The sequence below is a fragment of the Pleurodeles waltl genome, chromosome 4_2 (assembly GCF_031143425.1).
Source record: "Pleurodeles waltl isolate 20211129_DDA chromosome 4_2, aPleWal1.hap1.20221129, whole genome shotgun sequence".
Taxonomy (NCBI): Eukaryota; Metazoa; Chordata; class Amphibia; order Caudata; family Salamandridae; genus Pleurodeles; species Pleurodeles waltl.
In genome coordinates this window covers 737,817,573-737,832,083 of record NC_090443.1, presented here as the reverse complement: position 1 = coordinate 737,832,083, position 14,511 = coordinate 737,817,573, and the positions used below count along the sequence as shown (strand labels likewise).

Here is a 14,511-nt window from a genome sequence, read left to right as displayed (position 1 = left end):
TGGGGTTTTCTGAAGCAAAGAAAGGCATGGCTGCACAGAATAGTACCATTTCTCTCTGGATCATGCTCTGCCAAAAAAACAGCCTCAAGAAGGATGCATGCTCGTTTGACTAGGATCAAGCTGCTGCCACTGCATAAGGTTGCTACCTGGGTGTCCTTCCACACAAAGCACTATTGTCGCGACAGTCTGGTTCGCTGAGAAGGGCAGTTTGCCAGCTTAGTCCTGCAGGACTTTCTGGTTTGAATCCATTCACAGAGCCTCCTCCAAATAGATACTGCTTTGGTATCTATTCAAAAGGTGAGAAATCTCAGGATCTTTCAGAAGAACAAGTTACTTACCTCTGGTAATGCTATTTCTGTTAAAGACTCGGTCTGGCCACAGATCCTCCCCGTTCTGTGGTTCGACTCTATCGATTAATGAGATACCAGATCTAGCGATCTGTACGCTAGTCATATCAATTCAGTTTTCTGGCTCTGCTTCTGGGGTGCGGACATGCTTAAAAGCAACTGACGTCAGGTCAGGGAGTTTCGCCTATATAAGCTCCAACCTGCATTTCCTGGGGAGAACCACAGAGGTACTAATATAAAGTTTCCAAATCCAGTCTGACTCCAGGGGAGTATTCAAAAGATGAGAAGTCTGCACCTAGATAGTCTCGACCAGAAAGAGTGATACTGAATGTAAGTATCTTATTGCATGGCAATGGCAATGCAGTTAAGCGATTGGAATGGGAACAACTGAAATTTCTAATTATAGAGGTTTGGTTTAGTGTACAAGAGGGATGAACCCCTATCTATCGCCTGTTTAATATGCACATGCATCCATTACTCCAATTAACCTTCTTCAGCTAGTGTTAAATATTTGTACAGGTGATGTGCCAATCGATCATCATCAAAGGAGGAAGCAGGTAATTAGACCAAATTCACTAAATGCATAAAAGTTTTAATTGGTTGCCCTGGAGCATTCTGTGACTCAGCGCACAAAACTGAGATCCCTAGTTATGATTGTGATATAACTCTGTGAGCTCTTGCCACTCCCCATTGGCCCTCAGATACCCTTCTTCCACTCCCTGGTTACATCTCAAAGTCAACCCTGTAGCTTCAATTTACAGTTTACCATGATTTGCAACATGCTGGAAGCAGCACACATAATTGTTATTAGTGCTGTGATGGGAGCTTCTCCAATGTGATATACACATGGCGCTCAACCAAATATGGCAGGAAGGCTGCTGAAAAGGCTATACAAAATAGGAAGCATGACTTGTCCCAAACCTGCATCAAGCGCACACAAAAAATCATTCCTTTGTCTCCCCGCGAAGTTGAGGAAGCCATCTGTGCCATGGACATGGTATTCTGCAACAATGCTCTATCTATGTGATGAAACTGGCTCCATGCGTTGATCAGGCCAGAACTCCAAACTGAACCAAGTTGTAAGCTAACAAACGTTTGAAGGACGAAAACAATATTGGGAGTACAAATCTCATGATATCAAATCCCATCTTCAGAGGATTACTAAACACCTCACTTTTTTCATTGCAATAATTTGTTAGATAAAGCAAAGCATTTCACTAAACATTGTACATATGTACAAAAAGGTTAATATCTGCTAAACTTTAATAGCCCCTGCTATCTCATAGACTGATCACAGTCCTGTCTATTTTATACAAGGCCTGTACTCATCCCTTTCTGGTTCCTGTATGTCTTGTATGGGTGTAAGGAAAGTTAGTTCAGGTGCCTAGCTTCTTTCATTTAAACATCTGCAGTGTTACATTGATTTTTCTTCATAAGTCCTCGGTGCTACTAGCCGTATATATTTCTGGTGGCACTCTGTATTGAGCCAAATTTTCCCAAGTTCTCGCTTAGAGTATATATAGTGTGCTCCATCAACATAATATTCCACATATTCACATCCCACCAGGTCTCAGAAGCTGCATAATTTTTTACAGTGATGTAACCGCCACCGTATTTTTCAGAGGGTGCACTTGCCCTGTTTTGCACCAAGGCACACTTGACAAGATGCGCAAGGCACAAACAGGGAAATTGCACCTTATTATGGTAGGGCCACAAACTCGAGCTGCCCTGGATGCAGTGTGTTCAAGTAAAATACGGAGTGGCTGTATACAGCCTGCTCTGTGGTTCACCTTGCAGGCTGTTGCAGTGAGTGACTTCACCAGCCGGCATGGGAGTTTCTGGGAGATCCATGGGACCCCCTCCTGAGGGCTGCTCTCTAGGGGCGCACTGACAGTGAGGCACAATTTTGTGGTGCACTCTGCATGCCTCCAGATAGCTTCTTTGCCTTTGCACCCGCCTTCATAATAGGGCGCAGAGGCAAAAAAATTCCTTCATTTGAACTGGGCCACGCCCCAAGCAAATGAATTAACACCCTCTCACCATTTCACTGGCCCAAGACGCAAATACCTAAGTCCCCTGGGGACGCACACGTCTGTGGCATTCCTAGGGCACTTTGTGTAATCTGATCCCGAGATTGGCTGCTGTTTTCATCTGGGCATCCAAATCTTTCCCTCCACCTCAGTATGCTGAAAGATATTGCCTCCTCTGATCCCCCAAAGTTAAGTGTAGTATGCAAGCCTAGAATGTTCTTGATAGTGTTTCATACCTTTAGCTAAAAAAGTTTTATTTTCAGGTTCCTCCACCAATGTGAATTAGGTCTCTTCCCTCCACATAGTTCCTGCAACATCTCTTTGATGAAGTACCATTCATCATACCAATTCACTAGCTGTATCATGTACAGTAACATCACCACTGGCACCCTGCCTAACTGCTGACAAGCTCATCATCTCAACTGGCTGCTGGCACACCATTAAGGATAGCACCATGCTGGAGAGGAAGAAGTAAACAGAAATAAATGAAAACAAGACTACAGGCCTTCCCCATCTAGCCACCCAGGATCTTGGCACATCACTATCCATCATGACTGCCCCAACCTGATTTCAGTTTATACAAAAATGAAGACACCCCTCTTTAAAGAACACTACATCACAGTGCAATATCAGTCCACTTCCACTCTCAGAACCCAGCTACCTCTCCAATCATGTGTTTACTGTAGCCTTACCTTTGATCCTGTACAGCACTCCACCTGTTTTCAACTAGTTTTGTGCTGTGTAAATACCATATCCATGCATATTTCTGATGCAGTAGGGAATGCCAGTCAAAACGAATGTCTGAATTTTTTTAGAGTATGTCCCACCTGAGTAGTGATTGTAAACTGGTGTACTTACTAGCACATGGTCAACAAAATAATTTAAAAAACATTACTATAGTTGCCCCTCTGTAGGATTTTTGCTCTGGTCTGTTCCTCTGGCCCAGCTGGGAATCTGATTTCCAATTGTCCTTGCCCTTGGCTGTCCCCTATGTGGTGTATATATCACTTCCCAGTCATCATTAGTCGATTACCACAGCCCTAAGTATCATTGGGCCCAATACCGCCTTGATAAATCAAAATAGTATACACACGGTTCCAAAGCAATGAAAGGGTTCTCTTGAGACAAAGGTTTACAAGGAAAAGCAATATGTTTGAAGCAAGAGCCCTCACTCACCTACCGTTGACATGCTTCATCATAGGGCCATGCTCCTCGTCAGGCCGGCACTGCAATGCCTGACGGGCCCCTCAGGAGGGCTCTTTGCCGGATATCTTTTGAAGAAATGGTATTAAGCCGGTCAAAATATGAAAAAGGATTGGTATAGAAAAATGTATAAAAATGTCTACAGGTAAAAACTGATAATTTATTCAGATGTTAATACCTCTGACATGATTAAAAAAACTGTGTAGGGATATGGCAAATTGATGTTTACAATCCCTAGACAAAGAAATATACAGTTTGATAAATCTCGTGGTGAAAATGGTACGAAAGGAGGCAACACAGAGTCCCTGTGTCACTCAGTCAAAAAAGAGGTCAACATGTTTCTCGCTACTCATAGTCAATAATGATCTTGTGCGATTCTTCAGGACCTAGTACGTACCTAATCCTTATGAAAAAATGTTTTATGATAAGATTATTTTGAGTTCCCTACTTGGGAAGTCAGAAACCTGGAATATAGAAAGAGAACCATTATCAAAAAGAATTTATTCTTGATCATTGACAGTAATGTATCATGTAGAAAACTATCCTCAACCAGTTATACCCTACCCTTGTGGTGAATCCCAAAAAGGTGCCAGGTGACAAGAAAACCATAGTGATGGATTGGAAATGGAATAGCTGGTGCGAATCGACCTATGCTTACCCTCCAAAGTCTAATGGTAGGGCCTCATCGGGACAACATCAGGCTTCACAAACCACTATGGCCTATAACATAGAAAAAGAAGAAAAGGAGCAACTTAAACTGACATTAAGACTATTGTATAATCAGGAACCGTGACAGGTATGGTATAGAGCGAACAACTAAATTCTTAAAAAGGGAGGTAAATAATACCCCTATCAAGATGAGGAGTACAGTAATGCCATAGTCAGGTGTTACTAGCGAATTTATTCTAAAACAAAACAAAGCCCAAGTTCTGGTGTTGTTTCGTAAGCAAACAAATGTAGGGACAATCATATATTCTGTGATTTGTTTAAATATATCAATGCCTTGATGAATACAAAAAAATTCTTTGAATACAATAATTTTTTTTTCGAATACAAAAAAACTATTTGTCAGCCCAGTGCGCAACCCTTCTAGGAGTAATAGATAAACCATAGCGGTAGCGCGTGCAAAGAACCGTCAGGTTCTATGTTTCGGCAACCACATGTATCCGTGCTACCTCTAGGAATAGAAAATAAACAGACCCGTAAATACGAGTAATGACTATCATATTGAAATCAAATATGCGTAGGGTAACAACGCGCAGATACTGTAGCGCGTCTCTCCTTGTTATAACCACGCGTCTTTCAAGTCGGGAGAGGCATTAGAAAAATCTAAAGAATGCGGAAGATGGAGACACGTGCCAGTTGTAGCGCGTCTCTCTGATCAACGCGTGTCCATGCGAGCGAACACTGATCGCGATGGAAGCGTTTTCAAGCAAAACGTTTTGGATTCCCAAATTAACATCAAAGAAATCGGGAAAAGAAAAAGGAAAGGAAAACGGGAACGGGAGTGAAGGCACCGTTGGCGTCAAAGAAAAAGGGGGGGGGGGGCGTTCTCCCAAAAAACACTTACTTGGCGTTTCACCGCAAATCTCGGTTCACCTACGAGCGCTGTCTGTCCCCGGAACACAAAGTGATGTTCAAAGGGGTCTGTTCAAAGGTTATAGAAAAAGAAGAGGGACTTCTTATTGCAAGATTATGTCGAAATAAAGAAAGGACAACAGCTATATCGGCCATTTGTAAAGAGGTTCTCTCTGGGAATCTACAAAAAATATCTTTCAAGAAAAAGGAAAATTTTAACCTGATATTTAAACAGAAGGGGGTTTATTTTAAATGGAATATCTGTACTACAAAAAGGAAGACCACATCCAAAGTGAGGGAAGCCCAATTGAACACTCAGGGCAAAAAAATAATTAAAAAATTAAAAGTTACACGGACATCCCCGGATTTGATTATCAATGTATAAAACTAATCCACGGAATCTCATCATTCAATCCGGATAGATGGGTTTTTAACCTAAAGACCCATCGTTGTTCTTTTTCAAAAAGTCTATTTGTGCAATCTTTGTTATCTCTTTGGTTTCCAAAATGACCCACTTAATGTCGTCTGGAGTGTGTTGTTTTTCAATGTAGTGGTTAGTCAGTTTTGTAGCGGATCTTTTACATCTAATGGTGCTGCGGTGTTCGTTAATTCGTATTTTCACCATTCTGGTCGTCATTCCTATGTATTTCAAGTTGCAAGGACAGGTGATCATGTAGATGCAGTTCTTAGTGCGACAATTGGTGTGTGATCTCAATTGCCAGTTCTTGGCTTCACCGATGTCAACCTCGTAGGTACTATTAGTCAAGGGGCAGGTGTTACAGCCCCACATGGGTGATGACCTTTAACTCTCAACCACTGACTCCGGTTAGAGTCGTCAGTACATTGGTGAAGTATAGGTCTAGTATGGACTACCAGATCTTTAATGTTATGTGTTCTCTTAAAGGCAAACAAAGGACTCTTCAATGTCTCGCCTGCACTATTGAGAATGGGCCATAGTCTCTTGACAATGCCCTTGATACGGTTGCTCAGAGGGGTGTATGTAGTTACACATGTAAGTCTACCGCCTTACCCATTCAAGGACCTAGCCCCACCAGTAAATGTTCTTGACTAGCCATGCGAGGACCGCATCCCGCGTCACCCTGTCCTTGTCAGTGATGTATAAGAGAAGTGGCAATTTACATTTCTCTTGGTGGGTGAAACCTGAATTTCAAGCACCTCAATTCTATTAGCATTACCTCCTCTGTTCCTGCACTCCGACTCTGACTTCACCTTTAAATTGTTGATGTGCTGGCATCCAGCTTCTCTGATTGATGTGTCCCTGCATCTCTTGGCTTCGGTCTCCAGTGCGCTATCCTACTTTGTTTTGGACCTCCTACCCAGAGAAGAGGCTTCTCTGTCCCAACAACACCACGCTCCTGAATACACTGTGAAATTACTACACTTCTGAATAAGTGTCTTGTGCAGAAGTTAGTCCCTTACATAATGGCCCTCCTGCAATCCTTCCCTTTGTGCTGTGCTAGGTTCCCTTCTCTGGGTCTCATACTATATGGCCTCTGGTGTCCTAACCACTATGCAGGCATTTCAAGGTGCACACGTACCCCCAGGGTTAGACTCTGTGGCCCCGCACCTTAGCCTAGCCTTTTGCTCCTCCCTGCACAACTCTGATTTGCGTCAGTTAAGCCTCAGGCAGGTAAATGGCTACTGCTGCTGGTCTGATCAAGAGGTCCCTTTTAGATTCAGGCCCTAACCCACAATCCTCATGTTTCCCTTTTTTCATTGAGATCGCCTCCAGATAAGCTCTATAGGGCACCAGGTGCTGAACTCTTACGGGGTCAGTAGACAGACAATATCAGTTAGAGTTCTTGGCTACCTGCGCTACCACTTGAAAATGTCTACTGTTCCCCCTCTTCGTAATTCTGCACTCCTCATCTTTCTGTGGCTGCTTAGCTCTTTCAGGGATCCATAGAAATTTGATACAGACTGTTCTTCAGGTATGCGCACTGTATTTTACCCTTTTATGTTTGGGTAGGAGCTGAGTGGCAAAGACTCGCTGGTACTTTATTCTCAGCCAGCCTATGCACCCTTTTTCTTGTTTGTACACTCACTGGCCATTGACATTGCTAGCAACCTTAACTAAATAAAAATATGGCCAGACACAGTGGGTGGGAGCGCAGATAGAAAGTTTATTAAGGATAAGTCTTAAAGCAGAGCATTTTTTTAAATCATGAATCCTAGAAAAATTGTTCACTTTGGGTCTTATGATTTTCATCTGATTTACTTGTACAGTCTGCATTTGCATATATTGTAAGTGAAGTGCCTCATGTTATGTACTTCAATTCTAGCTTCTGAACAGTGCTTTGTGTATGGCTAGTGAGCACTTTCTATTAGAAATAAAGTTTTATTCACCTTTTCCTTGTAAGGTACTGATTTGAAAACCTTTCCACTTTTACACCAATCAGTAATTAGTAAGTACTAAGCTATGTTTCTTATTTCAGAGGAACAACTCTTTGCCTGATGATAATAATGTAGCTAGACTTCAAGAGGAGTTAATTGCAGTAAAGCTAAGGGAAGCAGAAGCCCTAATGTCACTGAAGGAGCTCCGACAACAAATCAAGGACTTGGAGGAACACTGGCAGGTAAGAACTCCTAATGGGCTGCACTTTAATTCACATTGTTATGATTAGGATTGCTTTGCTATCACATGCCCTTGTATCACAAATATTCTTAAAAGTTATTTTTTAATAAGATCATGAATTACCTCTTAGTACACTAAAGTTTGAATATTTATTGCTTATTGTTTGGTTATAGCAGTTATCTGAGGCGTTAGACCAAATTAAAGCAACTCAGTTAATGCATTTGCAAAGAATAAATAAGCAAGGAGGTGTATGTGTTTTTTCCTTTGGACAAGGCGAATGAAGGGAATCAACAAAAGCTACTTCATTTTTGAGTAGCAGTGGCAAAAATATTCCAGAACCCATAGGGTAGACAAGGATTAGCGAGTTAACAAAAGTTGTATGTATGTACGTTTTGGCATTTGTAGAGTGCAAACCTAGCTCAAGGGCCATGGAGCACTGAACAGGGGACGTATCCCAGAGAGAGAGAAAATCAATGGGGGAACGTCAAGGGTAGACTGTCCAAGGGTACTGCACCTTGAAGAGGTGTGCCTTAAGCTTTTTTCTGAAGTGTAGGAGAGTCTATGCTGGCATTAAATTGATAGTAATTCTATTCCGGATACTGGGATCACAAACGGAGAAGGCTTGCCTTGTGATGTTTAGGTCTCTCCCACCAGAGAATGCAAGCTGTATGACTGGAAAAGACCTATTGTGAGCTTACCAAAAACTTATAGTGGGCTTACAGCCCACCCATTGCTTTACATAAACTGGATTTATTTTCACTCATTTGCTTGCGTCTTATTCAAAGCCTCTCTTGTCCATCTTGTGCTTATCCCTCCTCTGGAGCATAGCCTCTTTACTGTCCTTTGGCTTTGCTGAGCTTTATCTTTCACTGCTCTTGTTTTAGGAACTACTTTTTCCTTTTTGCTTAAGCACTCTAGACAGTACATGATTTTTTACCATTCTCCCTTATGTGCTCACTGCTAAATAGCCACCTATGCACTCTGTGCTACTATCTCCTTGGTGTTACACACTCTAACTTGTGTGCTTCTCTTCCTCTTCTTGCAATACTGTACAGCAGCACCAATAGGCTTCAGTAACGCCAGTAGGAAACAAGCAATGGCTTTGCCCATGCTTGTTTCCATCTTGCAATATTTTGTCTCCAGTTTGGCATTATCCAGGCTCCTCATCGGGCCCTGTCTGCCAGGTGTGGTTCGTTTGCTTGTTAAGTAAACTGGGGTCTTGTTCTTGAGAGCTTTGTGATACCACAGATCTTGTAGATGATCTGGGCTGGAGGGGGTAACCAGGACTTCTAACATGGGGAGGTTGGGGGGGGGGGATGTGGTTGAATTTCTTCAAGCCCTTACTTCACTAGGCCACTGTGCATTGCATGTCCATCAGCTGAAGGGTGAATCCTTGCTGGTTGAATTTGGAGACCAATTTTGAATCTGCATTTATTTGCTTGTGGCAAAGAGGAGGAATTCAATCATTGTGGGTTCTAGCTCGACATCAGATTGGATAAGTTTCTTCTAGGATTTCATTCTATGTATGTTATCAGTTGAAGATAATTATATTTTTAGGTAGGATTGGATATTGCTGGATCATGATCCTGCTGTCTGCAGGAATGGATCTGAGGGGTTCCAGACAGAGGTCAAAGATGATGGGACAAAGGATGAAACCCTGGGGAGTGTGCATGGTGCTGTAGAACCCCTTTACACTAGTTGGCAATGATTGGTGATGTAGAATGTGAGCCATTTTAAGATAGTGCCTTAAAATCCCATTCTTGTTTACGGTGTTGGACATGGCTGGATGGTCAAATATCTCGAAAGCTGCATTGATGTCAAGCATGACCATGAAATGGAGGCTGTTCCTGTCATTGATGAGGAGGGCATCCTTAACTACTTGGAGTGTGGCTGCCTCAATGCTGCAGCGTGGTGTGAAGTAAATTAGACATATGTGTTTGTAAGAGTATTTTCAAAACAGGAAAATAAGTAAACATCTTATTCTTCCAAGGAGTAAAAATGCTGTAAGTTGTTCCTTGAGGAAATTTATTTGGGAACAAATGTGGAAGATTTCAAAATCAAACCTAGATCGAAAGCAAATAAAATGCACTAAGGGGAAAGGGTGATAGAAATGGGAATGGAGAGAACGAGGAAAGATGAGAACTGTATTTTTAAATTGATCAAGTTGGAGTACATAATTTCCCATCCAGAAGTCAAAAGAAAGAAGTGAGGAGAGTCTGGAATGAGAAACATTGCATTATCAGTTTGAAAGTGTAAGTGTAATAGTTGTGTTTGGTTTGAGCTCTTGTGTGTTTAGTAGAGTTTAAAGTAAGGGCAGCATGATAGGATTGATTTTGGAGGGGGAAGTAGTAGGTGTTTTTTTTGTAAATATAATATGATGAAAGGAAGGGAGAGTTTGGGAAGGATTTTTGGGGTTTATAGTAGATTGAAAGTTTTGGGATAAATCGGAGAGAGAAGGGATGGGGTAAAGGTTGAAAGGAGGAAATGTATGTTTTTTTTTTTTTTACCAAAAACTGAGTAACTTAGACATACATGTATGCACATGACACTTGGTAAAGTTATATTGGTTGGAGAAACGGCTAAGTAACCCATATATACACAGAAGCAGTAGAATTTAATGTGATCTGATGTGCACAGTTATCTTGTGGATATATATATAAATTCTTTCATGACGTGCATGAAAAACACACAAAGAAAACAAATATCAGTTGAACAGTATACAGAGAGAATGTAGACCGAGTGGGCCTGTGTGGTAGAGGAGAAAATTAAAGTAAAACTCTCTTCCACAACATTAATATAGTAAAAGAAGCTATGCGACTACTCCGAAGCAGATTCAGAAATGGTGAGAGAGAAGGCTCTGCTAGTAGGTTAGGCTGGTTCACCACGTCAGCAGCACCTGATCCAACATCTCCGGGTATGTCTTTGACAAAATTGGAAGCCCCAATGGAAATGACTGCACAGGTGCCTGAATGTTGAGGCTGCGGAGGAGGAGCTCTTTTGAAGATTTTGGACAGTAACAGTAGTATGTGATGTATGAGATAGGAGAACACAATGAAGGTTCTATTCTGGTAGAGAAAAACATTTTACCACAATGAGCTGCTGAATAAAACTAGTATGACAGTGAAAATTGACGGATTTTTGATATAAGGGTGAGTATATGCGGTTTCTTTTTTTTAACGGGTAAGCAATATTTTTTTTACTTCATGCCTTCCCTACTTTTGACAGTCTCAGTATAATGTTTAATCTCTAATTTTCATTCCCTTGGCTCATCTGGAAAGAAATAAGTCCAAAGTGGAAACCGCACAAATTTTCATAGCATTTTTCTTTGTTGAAGGGGAGGGGTAGCAATGTGGATTTTGATACTGAAAAACTTAATCGAGCAGGTCCATTTTATAAGCTTCTCATTTTGAAACGTAAATTGACAAGTATGCCAGAATGAAAAGAAAATTAAACTGAAATTTCAATAATATATCTTAATATTTTTTTTTTTATTGCAAAATTTCTTCAGGTTTCTGTTGTTGCACTTAGTGCCACTGATAGTACCTATTAAGCAAATATGAATTATGAAATGTATTTCAGCGACATCTGGCCCGCACTACAGGAAGATGGAAAGATCCTCCCAGGAAAAATACTATCAATGAATTGCAAGATGAATTAATGACAATCCGTTTGAGAGAGGCTGAAACACAGGCCGGGATGAAAGAGATGAAGCAGAGGATGATGGAAATGGAAACACAGGTGAGACATAGTTTTGGCTGCCTTATGGGCAAGAGTGGTTTTTTTGTTTTGTTTGTTTTTTATAAGCATATCCTCAATATTTTAGGAATGCAGACCCCAAGCTTAGGACCACTTTAACGTGGTCCCTGGAACAGTTATGCTAGTGAAAATGCAGTATATATTTAGGGACTTCACAGTAAGTTTTAGCTCTGTAGTGCCAGCCAGTGCTTTCAGTGAACCTGTTTGGTTGTAGCTTAGCTAAATCAAGAAGTGGCAGAATGGCATTAGCTGACCACATATTTGTTAAAGGGGTAACATTGAACATTTACTTTGATGCAATTCCATGTTTAGGTCTAGGTTTTGACAATACAGCTGTCAAGTGAACCTACTGCTTACTGTGTGTGTGTGAGTGGGCTTGAGAACCATTGATTTTCTTCACCCACTCTTTCTGCCTTTGGTTTGAGACCTTGTCATTCATGTCTTGGCTCAGTGCAGTGAAGTATTCATTTCTAACCTAATGCTTTTGGCTGTATAGGTACATGCTTCCACCTCAACTCATGTGCTTGCATTGAACTGATTGAGGAACACCTTCATAACTAGAACCTTCTCTGTCCGCTCCTCCTGGCCCCTTCCCATGCGACTTGTTCTAATTTGCCTATACCACATGTGTTAGGAGAGAGGTCTTAAAACTTTCGATTGAGCTCCCCCTGGGGGGGCCTGAATTGACCTGGGGAAGGGAAATGGGGTGATGCTAGGCCCTTTCCAAGAGGAGCTTCATGAGGAAAATAGTGCTTTGGTTTTAGTGAAAGAGGCAGTGAGTCACTGTGTAATGGGCTGTAGGAAGCTGACTCCGTATATACTATATCAAAGTGAGATATTGTGTGTACAGAGTCCATGGGATCCCCAGAGGCTAAAGTGGATAATACTAATGCTCTTTTTTGTGGTAGTGTGGTCGAGCAGTTAGGTTTATCAGAGGGTAGTGCAAAGGATTTGTTGTACACACACAGGCAATAAATGAAGCACACACTCAATGACTAACTCCATGCCAATTGTTGTTATAGCAAAAATATATTTTGTTACTTTATTTCTAGAACCACAAGATTCAGTTTGCAGGTAAGTACATTTGTAAGTAAGTAGCAAGCATATGTATCAACACCACTTTGTTTTAATATCGCAAGTTAAACAGTTTTCAATAAAATAGTAAACATCTTCTGTTTTAAAAGTTGACACTTTTCAAAGACAGAAAGAAAAGTTAGTCCAGTTTTTGAGGTAAGTACCAAACTTACAGTTCCAGTCTCTGGGGGATAGGATGTCCACACGTTGGGGTTCAAATTAACCCCAAACACCCACCACCAGCAACACGTGGCCGGTCGGGTTTAGAGGTCAAAGTTGCTGTTGGATTTAAAATAGGAGCCTATGGAGTAAGTACCAGAGTCTTCGCGGGCAGACCTGAGGGGTTTAGGAGAGCTCCTGAGGTGCGGGGGGGGGGGGGGGGCACAGGTCGGCACCAAACCCACACCCTCAGCAGCACACGGTGCAGACTTAGTGTCCGGCTCCTGTTGCTTTTTCAATAGGGGGACCCTGGAGGGGGGGGGGGTCACAAAGATGCTGCAGGCTAGGTCCAGGGGGTCAGTTCTGGAAAAACACAGCCTGGACAAGGAGGAGGGTCTCCTGCTGTACGTTACTGGACCGGTGGTCTGGTTCCCCAAGGCCAGGGGAACGCATGTTGCAGGGGTACCTTCAAGCATCAGGAATCTTCGTCCAGTTCTCTCGCTGTCAGGTGGGTCCTCCGGATTTAGGCTGCAGGCGTCATTGTGTTGGCAGGAGGGGTCAACCCAGGGTGGACCCTAGGTCTGATTCTCCTGGGACCCAGCTTTAGTCGGTTGGGCCACCTGGACATGAGCTGTGGGTGGTGGGTGCAGAGTAGGCAGGACACGTGGAGCTGGGGCGGTTCTGGAGTCCTTTGTTGGAGTTTCTTTCTGGATAGGGCTGCTGTCCACAGGAGATCTTGGTCTTCTGGGGTGCATACAGTCCTCCTGAAGCTTTTAAGAGGTCGCTGGTCCTGTATGATGCGTCACCTTTTTGTAGCAGGGCTTCAGAAACTGGAGACAGGCCTGGGTCCAAATCAGTTGGTGTCTTAGGTTTTCTCTGCTGGGGGCCAGCGTAGCAGTCCTCCTTTCTTCTTGTCATCTTCTTGAAGTCGCCAGGAATCTGACAAGCTTTACAGGATCTGACAATCCTGTAACACCCCTAAATCACTGATTTAGGGGTGTTACCAAACTTCCCAGACTTCAGTGAACCCATTATGGAGCTGTGGAGTTCTTAATTACAAACTCCCAGCCTGTATACGAAGTATGGCCACACTGCACTTAGTGTCTAAGAATGGACTTAGACACTGTAGGGGCATATTGCTCATGGAGCTATGCCATCACCTGTGCTGTGGTATAGTGCACCCTGCTGTAAGGCCTGCCAGAGGTGGTGACTTACCTATGCCACAGGCAGTGGTTTGTGGGCATGGCACCCTGAGAAGGATGCCATGTCGACTTAATATTTTTCTCCCCACCAACACACACAAGCTGCGATGGTAGGTAGTGTGCATGTGTTTAAGGGGTCCCCCAGGGTGGCATAATACATGCTGCAGCCCTTGGGGACCTTCCCTGGCCACAGGGCCCCTGGTACCATGGGTACATTTTACCAGGGACTTAACTGTGTGCCAGGGGTGTGCCAATTGTGGAAACAATGGTAAAGTTTTTGGAAAGAACACTTGTGCTGGGGCCTGGTTAGCAGGATCCCGGCACACTCAGAGAGATATATATATATATATAAATATATATATATATGTGTGTGTATATATATGTGTATATATATATATGTGTGTGTATATATATGTGTATATATATATATGTGTGTGTATATATATGTGTGTGTGTGTATATATATATATATATATATATATATATATATATGTTCGATGGCATGTGTAGCTGCAGATACACATGCTGTGCACATCCCGCCATCTAGTGTTGGGCTCGGAGTGTTA

General features: G+C 42.4%; 1 protein-coding gene across 3 annotated transcripts in view; it reads left to right on the top strand.

The window, feature by feature from the left end:
• EVI5 (ecotropic viral integration site 5) overlaps nt 1-14,511 on the top strand; it is a 776,910-nt gene that overhangs the window by 469,825 nt on the left and 292,574 nt on the right. For all 3 annotated transcript variants that reach the window (XM_069232361.1, XM_069232360.1, XM_069232359.1), the window contains 2 exons: nt 7,615-7,755; nt 11,334-11,492. In XM_069232361.1, the coding sequence (XP_069088462.1) occupies nt 7,615-7,755; nt 11,334-11,492 (300 nt within the window). The remainder of the gene's footprint in view (nt 1-7,614; nt 7,756-11,333; nt 11,493-14,511) is intronic.